At 32.4% G+C, this 16,431-nt stretch overlaps 1 protein-coding gene across 1 annotated transcript in view; it reads left to right on the forward strand.

Annotated features, from left to right (window-relative positions):
* Positions 1-16,431, forward strand: part of LOC129224210 (uncharacterized) — a 56,591-nt gene that overhangs the window by 23,780 nt on the left and 16,380 nt on the right. The window contains exons 5-10 of the mRNA XM_054858631.1: positions 3,484-3,600; positions 4,828-5,916; positions 7,928-8,168; positions 11,625-11,694; positions 11,777-11,826; positions 14,869-14,955. Of these exons, the coding sequence (XP_054714606.1) occupies positions 3,484-3,600; positions 4,828-5,916; positions 7,928-8,168; positions 11,625-11,694; positions 11,777-11,826; positions 14,869-14,955 (1,654 nt within the window). The remainder of the gene's footprint in view (positions 1-3,483; positions 3,601-4,827; positions 5,917-7,927; positions 8,169-11,624; positions 11,695-11,776; positions 11,827-14,868; positions 14,956-16,431) is intronic.

Consider the following 16,431-nt stretch of genomic DNA (forward strand, 5'->3'; position numbering starts at 1 on the left):
TTTATACTGAAATTTAGCATTGCATTTTGCTCAATATGTTTTGTGTAACCTACTTATAAGAAAATAAAAAGTATTGTAAACCAAAAGCGGATGCTAAAAGGTTGCTGCAGGACTACAGCAAAACGCTATAATATTACGCGTGACATCAAAGAAACGCTAAAATAATTTGAAAGTACTCTGTTTTCAACAAATAGTAAACAAATTAAAACTATTTTGAACAAAATGTTTAAAAAAAACTTAAAATTTTGACAGAGAAAACAAACGAAAAAAAAAAAACAAGTTTTTTTTTTTTTTAAATCTAAGGGGAGAAGTTTCAGTTCTTCTGCATCGCTACTTTGAACAATTTTAATTATTTTAAAAATATTACTATTTAAACTTAAATTTTGAATGAAGCGAATAACCTGGAATTTTCTAAAAAACAACCTGGAAAACCTGGAAAAGTCAGGGAACTTTTTTTAACCAAAAGTGTATGAACCCTGTAAGAATGTGACAATGATTTTTCTTTGTTCATACATTTTACTTGCTACAAAAAGTTGTTCGGCTTCTGGTTTGAATCAAAATTCTCAGAATTTTCCTTGCTGATGCTCCATCTATCGTATGGTGTCTGAGCTAAATTGGACTGGCACCTTATTGATGCTGTGTAAACAGAAGCCGTTCATATCTACCTTAAATCAGTAGACTTGGACTCATATAACCTGGTGGTTTTAGCTGCTACAGTACTAGTTTTAATGCAGGTTTTTAAATGAGACAAAGTAATGTTCTAAGCCGTATCTACTACAGTACATTTTCCATATCTCGAATTTCTCAGGAAGAGAAAAAAATTCGAGATATAAAAGTTTTGAAAAAATTACATTAACGTTCACATTTACATACAAATGTTACTGTAAAATCCCGAAAGTAACCCCCCCCCCTATTTTCAAAACAAAACTTGTTGATTTCAGAAGGGGGGGGGGGGTTATAATCGAGATTTTTCTGAAAAATTAGTCAAAATAATTGTTTTTAGTAGTATTACTTTTAGAGTACAGAAAAGAAATAATTAGTAAATAAGAGTTAATATTAATGAAGAGAGAGAAATTAATTAATAAAAACCTGTCAGTTTTCTAGTAGTAATAAATTGCATGAGGGCCCCATTTTTTTTTTTTTTTTAAAGTTTCGCGCTACTTTTTAAGCAACACGTTTCCAAAATGGCGTCACGTTTTCAAAATGGCACCATGTTGAAGATCGTTCAGTTTCACAAGTCAGAACAAAAATGCTCCTTCCAAAATGAATAAAAAGCAGGTCAATCGTATAAATTTCTTTCGCTTTCCCCCAAAAAAGAGGGGGCTATAATCGATAGGGGGGATACTTTATGTACTGTATGACCACTTTGTATAACAATTAGCTAGTTATTCCTTAACATTTTACGAGATTTGAAATTTATTTACATCCTTGTTTCGATGTAATAAGATCTAGTATTCAATTTTTTTGACTGGTTACTAGAAATTGCTAAACTGGATTGTTAACTGCTTCTGCATAAGGAGACTACCTATTTTTCGAATATTTCTTTCATCATAGTTTTTCCCAATAACTTGATGATTTTTTATTATTGTGAAAAGTGTACTGAAGAGGTTTCAGAAAGGAACAGCGACTTTTTTTTTTCACCTACAAACTTAAAAATTCTAATTTAAGCTTCAACCAATAGCACATTTGAAAGCTTTTCGGTTAAAAACTGACAAAAAATCTACCCCTATTCTCAAAGTGAGCAACCTGTTCTAAAGAAAAGCACAAAGAAGCTTAACTGGGGGGGGGGGAGGACACTGAGATAAAAAAGATTACATACCCGACGTCTCATACTAATACTATCCTGTCATGTCACTTCAGTACCCTATTCTTAAAATTTCTAAGAAAAGTTATGAAAAACTACAAGTAAATGTTTCTGGAACTGGTTCTATTACAAAAACTGCCAAGGAAAAGCGGCAATTGAAATTGCTTCTGTGTGGAAATTTCGTCATATCAAGGGTTTCGAAAAATAAATTTCAAGATAATTTATGCAGATAATATTTTTTTTCTCTCTTTCAAATTTTGAACTAACAGAAAAATTTGCTTTAGACGTTTTTTTTTTAAGGTTTAGACAGGGTTGGCTTTCTGCCGGCAGAAACTAGTTTTTGCCGTGCCAGTGGCAGAAACTGGTTATAACCGGTAAAAACCGGCAGAAACTGGCAAAAACTTAAAAAAGTCTTTAATAACTCAAGTAATTAGTGAATGATATTTGTTTAAGTAAACTAAATGCTAGTGCCCTTGATTTAGTTCAGAAAGGGAATTTTCCAATTACAGTGGCTCGTAGTATTTGTATTTATTTAACAAAGGATAAAAAAAATCATACAAGGGTGCTTAGGAAATAGGAGTGACATACAGAATTAAACAGGTATTACTGATTGTAATTTGCTCACTTATATGCTTCCTCTAAATTGTTTGTGATTAAAATTATCATGTCATGTGCTTGAAGAAGAAAGTGCCAGAATTTTACTTGCCTAAATTTTGTACCTAATATCACAGCTTTGCAAAACAAACTGGCCCCATTTCTCAAAACTTATTTTTCCAGTCAAAATTTTACCACTACCCCAGTTACTACATGGTGGACCATTTATACAATAGATGAAAGTTTAACTTTTTAAACAATTAATTATTTTTTCCATACATTTTCTGTTGTATATCAAGAATTAATTTTTCATTTTGTGAGTTTTTGCCAGTTTCTGCCACAAAGTGGCGGAAAGTGGTTTTTGCCATGCCGGTTTTAACCGGTTTCTACCAGTGGTTTTAACCACCTCGGCAGAAACTTGCCAACCCTGGGTTTAGAATGAAGTATTAAACATGATTGTTTTGTCCCAATTGTTACTGAAGTCACAATTCTAATCTTCATTTTGTCTTCACATGATTTTTATATTCGTTATTATTATTAAATCAAGATATTTTTCTCTAATTAGGTGTACACAGTGCCTAATGGAAACCCAGCTCCTCGTTATAAGTAAGTTTTTTTTTCCTTTTGGTTTAAAAAAAATAAATGTTAAACTTAAAATTCGTTATAAACCAGGTGTACAGAATTATTTGCTTAACAAATTATGCAAAACTTTGCTCAAATCAAACTTTTTTCAATTATTCATTTAAAACTGTTTTGAGCTGTTTTGGTGGAGGGGGGAGGGTGGACATGGGGAAAAGAATTTTCATTTCCTTTTTGAAGAAGTTCCAATAAAGCTGTTTTGCTCAATTAACTATTTTTACATATTAAATGAGTTTCAAGTGCACATTTAGATGTCTTTGGTGTGGATAGTTTTTCGTTAACACTTGCTTTAAAAATAATTTGAAGTTGTTTTAAAAGATATTATTATGATCTTGAAAAAAAAAAAATCTGAAGAAAAATATCACTGATTTTTTTTCCCTTTGTTTGCTTATAAACTCAAGTAAACTTTCTGCTATGTGTCAATTTTACTATGAGATAATCATTAGTCAACATTTTACAGTCAAGATCCTAAACCAGTTGAATGCAGTTTGTGCCAAAGAAAATTCAAGAACATTCCTGCATTAAATGGTCATATGAGGCTTCATGGAGGCTACTTTAAAAAGGTTAGATTTTTTTCTTCATCTTTTTTTTATAATTTTTATACATTTTTTAATAACGCATTTTTTTCTACTAAACCTCAGGCTGTACATTGACGAGTTAAAAAATATATATATATTTGAAAATGTTATTTTAATTTTACCATCAAACATTAAAGAATCTACAAACAAAATGGTAGACATTTTATGTTACGTCAATCAAATTGACTCTAAATGCCTGTAAATCCGTTCCCTGGTTTTGCTTTGTGTTAGCTTTTTAAATAAAAGTAATAAGTGAGGAAAGTTTTTACAAACTTTTCACACTTTAACGTTTAACCTTAAAAACTAGCTTTGTACATGATTTACCTTTGTACCAACCTCATAGGGCACAAATTTGCTGTGAAACCTTTCAACAATGTTTTGGATTTTCATGGAATTAGTTTACAACTGCAAGGAAAGGGAGTGAAACTATGCTACAAGAATGAAGAAGAAGCACCCAGTGGTGCAATCAGTAGAGCAGAAGTTATGTTTGGTCGTAAGTGTAGACAGAAGCAGTGTTAGAAATAAGAATTTAAAAAGGTATAAATTTCAAGGTGATAAAATGAACATTCTAGGGGCAGTTTATAATGAATGAAACATATGTATCTGAAAATAGAAATATATTTATTAAATAGAAATGCTGCACATTGCTGATAGCACATTTAAAAAGAACTAAAATGTGCATAAGAAAAGGATTTTTTTAAGGATAAAATCTTTGCCTTTAAAATTTCTTTTACGTTTGGACGCAAAGTGTGACTAATGACCATTTATTTCTAACAATGAGCAAAAGTACTCAAATTTGCCGAATGCCGAAAATCTTCGTTCATATACTAAAATTGGGTATTTATGGAAAAGCGAACTACTGAAAATATTCTGTAATGTGCTGGTAATCTTTTTTAGATCTTTATTAATTTTTATTTCTCTTGAAAAGTGTTGAAAAATGCATATGATAAAAAAATTGCAGGTAGTTATATTTTTATTTAAAAAATGTATCACATTTATCTTAATTTAAACTTTTTGAGTTTATATAAGAATTGAAAACAAACCTCTTCTAGCAATTGAAAGCTCCCCCGTAAATTTTAACCAAGTTATCTACTTTTTAATTTAAAATACTTTTGATTTTGTCTTAGAAAACTTTTAAATTCAATATTGGTTTAAAACATTTGTATCAAAATATTTTATAAACCCTTATAATTGCTGCAATTTTTATTTTAGGAAAATGAGTCAAAAAAGAGTGATAAAAAAGGAAGTTCAACATCTCATAATCCTCCTTTACAGACTGCTAGTACAAATGTCAGAGCTCTGATAGAAGAGAAGATAAATCAGAAAAGAAACTTCATGCCTCAGACATCAGTGCAGAATAATGTTTTAGACAATAGCCAACCTCAAGCGCAGACTTTTACATTTCAGGCCAGTCAGCTAACAAATGAGCCACCACCCACTACAAACTTCATTTCTCATGTATCACCAATTCTGAGTCCTATTGCCCAAGAAACCCCTTCCTTTAATAATTTCGTTTCTAGTCAATCCTCTGATCTCGATTCCCTAACAGACAATTTTAGTGCTGAAACTTGTGATATATTAAAGAAGCTTGATTTTAAAGAACATTTCCGTGTACCTCACCCGCCTGCCGAGAAGCACAGGCGGCACTCGGATTCCGATCATTTCATCCACCCCAAGCGTCCCTGTACCTCATTCACCAGCAGCGCTCTGGCAGATCTACTGCGGAGTAGAGTGGTCGCCAAACGCACTTCTAGAACGGGCTCTGATCCAGGCGAGCCCCTCAGCATTGATGCACAAACATTTCCGAGCATTTCGGACTCGCTGTCGTCCGTCAATGATCTTCCAAAGTTCACATCCCTAGTCTCTTCTTCCCTGAGCGGCGCAATGGTGGACGATACCTCATCTGAGATGCACCAGCACGGTCTCACTGCCATAACGCCGGAGGACGCCGCCTTGCCCATCCTGTCTGCGGAAGACATCCCGGAAGTGCAACCCATGATGATGGGCATTCGAGATATATCCGACCTGGATGCCCAGTGCCTGGAGCGAAATGTATTTTTTGATAATTCCAACAATGATCTCGGCGTCGAGCAGTCTTTCCCGGAAATCTCAGTCAGTGAGCTTGAAATGATGCAGTTTGCTTCGGTCGTGACAACCTCTGCGCCGATGTCTTCTGAGGTCAAGCCCGTGAATGGCACTAAAATGCGCAATGGTGATGACAGTAACGATGATGATGTGTTTCTGAGTCCGACCAGTCTTCCAACAAGTCCATTAAAACTGAAGAAAAAACGTAGGCCGGAGGTAAGTATGCAGTTGCTGATAGTTTTTTTTGTTCAAATTTGATTACTTACAAGCAGGGCTGCCCAGCTTGGGTTTTTCCCCCCAAGATCCTGGGTTTTCAATAGAGGTCTCGGATTCTTGGGATTTGTTTGAAATTCTTGGTTTTTGGTCGTTATTGATGAAAAAAAGTACAATTTTTAAATACTTTAACATTAAGAAGTAATATTTTTACTGAAATATGATTTTTGACTTGGCAACACTGAAAGAATAGAAGGAAAGCAAGAAAATCTTCCCCACTGTAGCCCTGGATATAATTTGTCTCTTAATGTCCTAAATCTTTCCTGCCTATCTGCCTTGCAAAATTGGTATAATTGTATCAAGACATCAATAAAAACTTGTTTTTTGGTTCAGGCTATTTTTACACAGTTTTTTAAGAAATTGTTTTAAAGAAAATTATTCAAAGCTCAATTTCAGCATTTAACATCAAATTTCTTTATTTTATCATTTTGAAGATTAATTTTAGACCAACTACAATACTGTTGTGCTAAGGACAGAAGTCATATCTCCCACGTTTTTGGGAATAAGTGCCGCGGCGCATACAAGAAAAAACTGCCGGTGTGGCACATATAATGGGTGCGGCGGACAGTGTCTTTTTTTTTCAAGTTTAAAAAAAAGTTCTAAGTAAAAAAAATGTTGAAAACGCTGCTAATAGATGGCACCACATTGTTTCCTTTTGCGAAGGCAAAGAGGGGGAGGGAAGGTGAGTCAGCGATTGCACGTGTTTCACTGAGGAGAGAAACTCTGACCCACGTGGGCGAGCAAGTCTTATCGCGTGGGAGCGAAGGAGTCGGGAAATCCTTTGACCTTGGGGACAAGTAAAGCAAAGGGGGGAGGGAAGGTGAATCAGCGATTGCACGTGTTTCACTGAGGAGAGAAACACTGATCCAAGTCTTATCGCGTCAAAGCAAAGAAGTCAGGGAGAGGCGGCAGCAAAAGTACTAGTAAGTGAGGGCAATGGATGTCCAGCTTTGTAAAGGGAATTTACCACCACCCTCACAAAAGTGGGTTGCTCGGTCAAGCAACCTAATTGAAAACTTGTCTCCTAGCTCTAATTTTATTATTCACTCACATCGTCGTATTGCATCTTTTGCTGTTGTTCTTGCGTTTTTGACTTATCTTTTTTTGTGGAATTTTTTCACAGAGTTGCTTTTGAAATGGCTCCTAAGCGATTGAAAAGTTGTACTGTAGCCTTTAAGTTTAAGGAAGAAAAGCAGAAGCAATTGGAAAGCGTCTTGCTACCAAAGAGTTTGGCATTGATGAGAGATGCGTTTGCTGTTGGAAATCGGATCTATCAACCATCGAAAGGGATGGCCAATCGAGGGATGCCAAAGGCAAAAATTGCAAAATGGGGATTTTTAAAAATATTTCATTTTTGTTAATTAAAAATAACAATGAGAAACAAAAAAATATTTTTATTTACATTTAATCCAGCTTTCTTTACTACTGATTGTGCTTTTAAGTTGTTTAATGTTGGGTGCCCATATATGGAAGGTGCGGCGCATACATTTAAAAAAAATGTTCTTTGAGAATATATTACGATGGGGCACTTACACACCTGGGTGAGGCGCTTATTCCCGAAAATACAGTGCACTTTTTAACAAAACTGAGTTATTGTCTCCAGGTGATTCTTAGCAAAGTATTTTACCTATATTCAATTTTCTATTTTATGAGATTTTTTTTTTTTTTTTAATTTTCTAAAAAAGTCGCTGCTGAATCAAATACATGGAGGGATATAATTTCTCTGTTTGAGCTTGACTGCAGATACTACCACTTTTGTACTTAGCATGGCAGAATAGTAGCAATTACAAAAAAAAAAAAAAAATGAGTTGATGTTAAGAACTATCAGTTTCTTGCCTTGCGTTTTGCTACAAATCCCATTGGCAGCCCTGCTTAGGAGTTGTGTTCTCACTTCATTTATTCAGAATGTTTGCACAAATATGATGTGAAGTAAATGTTTTTGTTTTACTTTTAGCCACTCTATATTCCACCATATGTGAACACTTGTGGGTTTACTAGTAGATTGAGATCTCCTAGATTGTGGGATCCTTCAAATCCAGATCATAAGAAACTTAGCCCTCCTCCTTATACCCCACCTCCAATGCTCAGCCCTGTTCGTAGTGGTTCTGGTTTGTTTTGGCATATTCTTAGTGGATCTGGAAGTTTAACACCAAAGTCTGCTCCGATAACACCCAGCTTTAATTTAGGACATAAAGGTATGTAATCTTTACTGAATTTAAAAAGTTATGTACAGTCAACTGTCAATACCTCGAAGTCCCAAGGGACCGGCTAAAATGTTCGAGTATTTGTTTCCACAACAGTCTCATGAGTTTGGGACATGATGAAAACTTCGAGAGAAAGTAATATTAGAGTTATAAGCTTCAAGTTATGGAGATTTGACTGTATATGTATTTAAAAAAAAAAAAAACATGTTAGTCTATCCAAATTCTTGGTATCTTAAAGATGTAATTGGTCGGTTGTGTAATTTCATAGAGCGTGTTTAATTAATCTTCTCAATTCAATTCTCTTTTAGCAAAAATAAGCCTACAGCAATACAAAGACCTACAGTTTTTGTCAGTTTCCGATCTGCTTTAAAAGTTTTTAATTTTATGTTTAACAACTAAGAGTTCTAGAAAGTTTCTTAAACATTATGGAGTATTAGACTCTTGCAAATGTACATTAGTTAAAATGAGAATATACATTGAGAAATTGTGTTACCCGATAACAAAGTATGATTTTTCTTCTTTCTTTCTTTTTTTTTTTTTTTTTTGTGTGTGTGTGTGTTCATTGATAAACCCTTCATTATTTTTATGTGTATGTGAACTTAAAGTAATAATTTATTTTACTGAAATACCACATATTACATTTCAAGTACATTTACTTAATTACTTACTTAAACATTTTGGACCTGATTTTTTTTTTTGTTTGTAGGAAGGGGGGGGGGGATTAAAAAATGTTGGTAAAAGAGATAAATCCAACGATTTTGTATAATCCAGGGTGATAATTCATAATCAACACTAAAATTGGTAAATGATAAATAATTGAAAATTTACCTAACTTGCCATTTAGTTTACATAATTCTCATCTTGTTATGAGGAATATAATAAAAGTTCATTATTTTTCTCTTTGTGGAGGTAAAGAATATCAATAATGTACTTGCTTAGAAAAAAGTGCGAATGTAAGAAAATAATCAGGCAAAATTTTAAATTTGAATTTTATAATAAAATAAGTCTGATTAATTGATAAGTAGGACTGGGTGATATACCAATATATCATCATATATCGATATATATCTATTACCGTGGTAACAATACTTAGATTTCTATTCGTCCAATCTATCGTTTGAAACGGAAATACAGGACATAATTACGGAGAAATTGAAATACTAACTCAAAAATACATAATCTTTGATAGTTCTGTGTGATGAGTGAGTGTTTGAAATTTCAAGAAATTATCTGCATTCTTCAATCAGTAATTTAATATTTAATTATAGTAAAAGGGAAAATTAACGGGGCGGCCGAAGGTCAAGGTTGTCAGTTTGGTCTCGAGATCCCATCCCCCTGTAAAGTTTTCGAAAGCTTTTTCGCACGGGCCCTTCTAAGGACCGTGCCCCTAGTTCCTGAAAAGGCTGATATGGCCTCTTGTGGGTCCTGAAAAGTGAATGCTTTTTGGTTAAAAAAGCATCTTAATGCAACAATTAAAAATTAACCAAAAGCGGTATCAACACGATTAATAATTCTAATTAAACATAAACCATTGATATTACACTGAATAAAAGGTTTGCGAAAAATACTGAAAAGAAATATTTTTATTTACAAAAATGAAAAACCAAAAAAACGTAATGAGACTACTTTTGTCGTGCATGTATCTCACTAGCGAGAACGCAACTCGTCCCTTTCAGACCGCATAAGCTGAACAAATACAACTTATAAGTCGCGAATTAAGAGCGAAAATATTGACTTCGCTCATAACACACAAAACCACTTGAAACGGAATTCAAGTACATATACCAAGTTTAAATCGTTACCGCTAGTAGCCTTGACGGAACGAAATTGAAACTCGAAACTTCCGATATTCCTGTTGTCGCCAGACAGTTGCTGTGCATGTGCAGACTTAGTGTTTTTTGTGTAAGTTCTACGCATAAACAAAATTGGAGTTGAAATGATTATATGAATGGAAATTGTAGCTTGTACGGACATAGGTTTCTTTGTGAAAGTTCTACGCATTTACATACTTGGGGTTTTTCGACTTATCAAACATAGATTGCGAAATTAGGGTAGGATATATTAGGATTTCTGGTTCTCTGCGAAACATCGATTGTCGTAGAAAACCAAGAATAAACTTGCATTTCTGAACTTGTATGATTTTTGCAAATTATGTAAAGGAAGAAAATTTTAATGTGCAGATGATTTAAATATGGATGTTACCCCCCCCCCCCCCCCCTCAAAAGTTTACTTGCCACCTTCCTCCCCCTCCCCTAAAAATGTTATTCCAAACGTTTCTGTGGTAAAATCTGCCTCATGACCCCCCCCCCCCCCCCCCCCCGCCTCTGACACAAACACATGAGAATACTTGCTGTAGCTATATTATTAGAATAAATTGCTAAAATATTTATTCACTAAGATGGCCTATGGCTTTTCTCTGTTGCAGGTAGTACTTATTTAATAGGTTTTGCAGTTCCCCCCCCCCCCCCCCATAAAATGTTGAATTTAACGACCTAAATATCGATATTTTGAGACCATATATTGTGGCATTAAAATTCTGATATTGCGCAGCCCTATTTATAAGTAAATTTAAGTAAATATTTTTCACTCTTGAATGTTTTGAGTTCAGTTTGTTTTCGATGTAGTGTTCTAATAAAAAAAATATATATACATTTTCTTTATTCAGGTCTTGGATTAGACTAGACAAAAAGTTGTCTAGAAATACTCATTATTATTTAACTCAAAACTGTTTTGCTTAGATAAGAGTGAAACATTTACTGAAATAGCATTCTTAGCCTTTTCTATTTTTAGTAGTTTTTTAACATTATGTATTTTTGAATGCATTTGACAACATGTGTTTGATTATTTATGATCTAAGTTTTTTGTTGTAAGATACCTAATAAAAATAGTGCAAAGCAAGCCCACTTTTATTATATTTTTTAATTAAATATTTTTTTTAATTTTAATAGCTATCGTATCATACTTCTAAATTTTAACAAATTATTTGTTGTTGAAAAGATTTACTTTTTATGGAATGAAGCCTTCTTTACTCCACAGAATAATTCAAATTTATTAAATCCCCCATCAAGAATCAGGAATTATAAAAATAAACTAGTTAATTTGAAAAATATTGAATAACTTAACACATTTGCCAAGCTTATTGGTAATTATGAATTATCATTGGTATATTATTTGCAATCACCAGAGGGGGGGGGGGGGTTATCATATTTATGGGCACGAAGGATTTCGTATTAGACTTGTGACAGCTAAACATGTTGTATACGATGTTACAGGATTTTTTTCACAAAACATTTATTTTAAAAAACGAACCAAAAAATAATACTTTTTTAATACATTTTGTTTTAAGTTTTCCCTCTCAAAAAGCCTTTATTTTCTACCAAAGAAAGTTTTAAATTTGCTTTTTAGTTTTCCTGATCAAAAATTAATGTTTTGCCATTTTTTTTGCAGGAAGCGTTGGTGAAAGTACTCCTGAAACTGAAGAGGAATCAATTGAAGCACCTGAATCTGATATACATCCGTAAGTAAATTATTATTATTTTTTTAATGTTGCAGGATGTTTCCAAGCTTATAATATAACTTTTTTTCTTTTTTGTTTTTAGGCATGTAAACATAGGCTCAAATTACCAGGCAAAAATACCCCAGTTTAGCCGTAAGTATTGTATATTAATTGTTTCTGTATAAAAGAAAGTTCTAATAGCTAAAAATAATATATAATGATCTTTCACCAGTTTAATTGGAGCTTTAGTGGGATGCTTAAGTCCCTGTTTTGTTTCTGCTTTGAAAATCTCATACTGTGAATTTTTATATTTTTCACTTGTTATTATTTATAAAATGTGCTTCGCATTAAAATAATAATACAGGGGGGGGGGGGCAGCTTTCTAAGAATGAAATGTAAGGTAGCAAGGAAAGTAGATGTGAATTGGTTGAATTCTAGGTTTGAACTAGGTTAACCCTTAGAATGTTTGACATTTTAAGTTTAAAAAAAAAAAAAAAAAAAATTGAAAGTATTCAAGTACCAAGTTTCAAACATTCCAATTACTTATTCCCTTGTTTTCCATTATACTACTTTTTTTTTTTTTTAATTTTTAATACCATTCATGAAAATATGCTTGTGACTACTAGTGGCTCTGATTTACGTCTACTTCTTCCCTGTTCTCCAAACATAGTTTGAAATTGTTTTCATTAAACCTTCTCTCAAATAGCAACTTTTCTTTTATTACATCAGTTGAAATAATTAATGACCACAAAACATCCTTTTTTATTTGTGAAAGTTGAAAAAAAAGACCTTTCTTTACAGATTAATAAAGTTTGTGCAGCCTTATTTGTTGACTTCTTCCTCAAAAAACGTGTGATAATGACATTTTTTGGACATATCATTGTGTTTTGTAGTAAGTTACCGCTCTAAGCCAGGTGTAAGGCAGAAATAAAATTCAAAATACTTAGCTTTGCCATCAATCTTCGAGTTGAACCGCACCACTGCTGCGGTCACACGTCTGGTGTGCTAATTCTACATTAGCTACCAGTTTGTTTGACTCTCTTGGCTCCCTTAAGAGGTTTTCCGCCTCCAGCTCAGTTGCTAACTATTCCAGGCTGATGAGTGCTAATAAGCATGAAACTGCAGTCCTTGGATGGAATGACTGAGCTGGCCATGTATTTTATGTGTATCATTGTGTTATTATAGGTTTTCTTTATTGGAATTCATTCACATCTTTGAAATCTACTTGTTATATTTCAAATGCTTTGTAGAGAGATTGCATTCTAGGAACAAAATGTTGAAAAACCAATTAAGTGGAAATTTTTATTTTGATAAAAATATTTTTATTGTTCATTTGATAGTATTTAATGTAAAAACTGTAGAACTATTTAATCGGGACTAATAGGAAATCCAAGTCATTAATGAAAATATGGCTTAAACAATATCATCAAGGTACATAAATAAACTACTGTACCCAGTAAAAATTATACTTTTAATTAAAGAGAATGAAATATAGAAACCTGCATAAAAGAAAGATCCAAAAATAAAAATGATAGCCTACAAAAATACATTATTGTGCTAACTCACATTTTATTTTTTCAATGTGTACATTTAAGTGACTGTACAAATTAAGCAAAGTTTGGTTTAATATTGTTCAGATTAATGTGGGTTTACTGTAATAACAATTGCTTGTATTTCAAGATATTGTTAAAAAAATATTAGTTATGAATTTTGAATACAGCATTTGTCTATTATAAATTGTGCAAGTACTTCAAGTTTCCCAATTAACACAAGATGTTAAACAAAGTTTTCATCCTCACACATGAATATTATTGATCAATATTTCTTAAAAAATAGCTGAGGTGTCATTAGGTTCAACTATATTGATTAAAAATCCTACTTGGCTTTGTAAAGATGCCATTCAAAATATACATATACTAGAGGACCCGACAGACGTTGTTCTGTTCAAACTTAGTAAATTGAAAAGTTAAAAAAAATCAATAAACTATCAAGTGTTTGAACCGTTTTGTTGAAAAAAATTTCAGTTAATAAAAGTACTTCTTTTGACAGAAGGAAACAACCCCATTGTTTGCTTCTGTCACTATCAGCAAGGTCATGGCCGAAGTACATTAGCCCTTGGTCTTTGGCGTCCACAAATTTGGCGACAATTGGGAAAATTGCTAAGACTCCTAGTATAGTTTTTAAACTCTTCTCGCAATTTCTACATTGTCTGGGGGAATTATCATAGCGTAGATCGTAAAATATGCAGAATTGGCGAAAACATTTCCCCATTGCTTAAATTCCGTGGCGCCAAGTTTGTGAACCTTTAAGAAATTAAAATGAAGCGAAGCTAAAAGACGTAACCATGGCAATGCGAAACAAAACATCAGTCATTTTAATGGAGATTAGATTTATTCGAAGTTTATTTTTAGTGGCTTGTAACTTTTTTCCTTTGGAGATAGAAGGTTACTTTTTCGACCATAGGTCGAAATATTTCTGGAGTAAAAAAATGTCGCTTTTTTCAATGGTGTCAAAAAGAAAACTGTGGGACAATTCCTTCACTTTTTATTGATAGATTTAATGAAGAAAGTATTGCCAAAATTTCAGCTAAACCTAAAAAAGTTCGAGATTGAAACACAAAATGCTCCCGTCGTAATGAAGTTAGAGCATTGAAACAAATTGCTTAGAACGCGGAAAATTCTACCCTTTTCAACAGTATATAATATTAATATGTGCAAGTAATTTTTCACCCCTTTAATAACCAATAATGAGCAATTTACGTGAAATTTGGGCCTAAATTGGAATTAAAAAAGGACTATTTATTGGATTTTTTTCGAATTATAGCCAATGTTACTCAGTAAGAAGGCACCTTTCATACAGTGAAAGAATTTTTCAAATAGGTGCTGTGGTTCCGGAGATTACCTCGAACATATAAACACACAAAAATTCGTCCTCTCTCTTTATAATATTAGTAAAGATATATTACTATAAGTCAATTTTACAAAAATTGAAAGTTTTCAATTATTTGACTACAAGAACTGAGAAAACATATTGGTCCCAGCTGATTCCATTCAAGAAGTTGTTATAAAGTGTTTTAACAAATTTTTTGTATTAGATACATTTTGTGTATTTCCTTTAGAAACTTTAAAAATTTGTGTCAAAACTTTTTCAGAATAAAATACAAAAATAATTGCAATTTTCAATTTTTTTCTCTAGATAACTTTAAAGATGCCCTTCTTGTTGAACACAAAGCTGATAAAGTGTGGGATCCCTCTACTTTAGATGGAATTTCTGAGGAAGAAGGTACTAATTAACTTGAAGAAATTTGTGTTTACCTTTCATATGTTAAATTGAGTTACCCCCTTTGTTTTATGTATTGCATGTAGTTTATCATGTAATATTGATTTTAATCAAGTTTTATCTTTGTTTAAATGCAAGGATTTTAGTTTTGATTGATGCAGCAATTTTCCAGATTTTTAAACTGGGGTTACAATCAACCATGCAGTGTGTCATATTTAAAACAAATGTTATTTTCTCCTCCTGTATTTCAATTTTGATCTTCTTAATAATTAGAGCCCATATTATGTGTACAAAAAAAATTGAAATATGCATGCAAATATGCTGTAAAACACCTAAAATATTTGCTAAAAATTTAAATATATGCACTAATAATTTTGTACTTGCATACAAAATAGTTATCAGATCTGAATCATAATGTTTCTCCTTTCTATTTTTGCATATACTTTTTATTAAGACAGTAAATATATACAGACGTCCCTCGTATAATGTGGTTAGTTAGTTCTGTGCAGTATCAAAACCGTGTTATACAAGACTTTTTTTTTAATTTCTTTTTAACTTATTTTCCACACTAATTAATCATGTACATAGTAAAAATCATGTCAATATGTATCATGTTGTATTGAAGTAGTGTTTAGTGTTATATCAAAACCGTGTTATACGAGACTTAGAAATAATGTGAATCAAGACATGTGTACCGTGTTATGTTGAAACCAAGTTTCATAAAAAAATGAAGCAAACATTTATTAGAGTTATTATCAAACATTAACAGAATGTATTAAATAAAAATGAAAAATTCCATCTTTTTTAAACGTAATTTTCGTGTTATATAAAAGACATGCAGTATTAAATTCAAATTTTGTACCATGTAATATTGAAACCGTGTTATAATAAACTCAAACTTGGTACTGTGTAATAATGAAACCATGTTGTACAAATACTGTGTTATATAAGGAACACCTGTACTGAATCAATTTTTCACACACAAAATAATATGCATATTAATTACTGTTATTGCAGTAAATTGCTATATGTTATATTGCCTTTTGTAATTTACTGTCCGTTCTAAAAATTAAAATACCCTTTTAACTTCTGCAGATGTTATAATTAAGTAAAAATTCTCATTCTCAGACCCATTAAACCTTCCTTAGCACATACTCTTATTCAAGGCCGCTTGTTGACCCCCTCCTTCCCTCTCAAAACATTTTCTTCTTTTTTGGATGGTTAAAGGAAAGGACAGTATTCATTTTCACAAAGTGTCTTCCACAGGTTGCTTGATTTTTTTGTTCTTTTTGATGAACAAAATAGGGGAGACTGGGAATACTTGATCCTCACTTTAGTTTTCAATTTTTTTTTTCTCTGCTGCAAATTATCAGTTTTTTAAGTACGTAAACAAAGGTAATTTTCTCCTCTATCTGACAATATTTTTTTTATTTGAAATTAACATGATCCCTTACACTATGATAAATTTTATTATGTTAA

This window comes from Uloborus diversus, chromosome 6 (genome assembly GCF_026930045.1).
Source record: "Uloborus diversus isolate 005 chromosome 6, Udiv.v.3.1, whole genome shotgun sequence".
In the NCBI taxonomy this organism is placed as follows: domain Eukaryota; kingdom Metazoa; phylum Arthropoda; class Arachnida; order Araneae; family Uloboridae; genus Uloborus; species Uloborus diversus.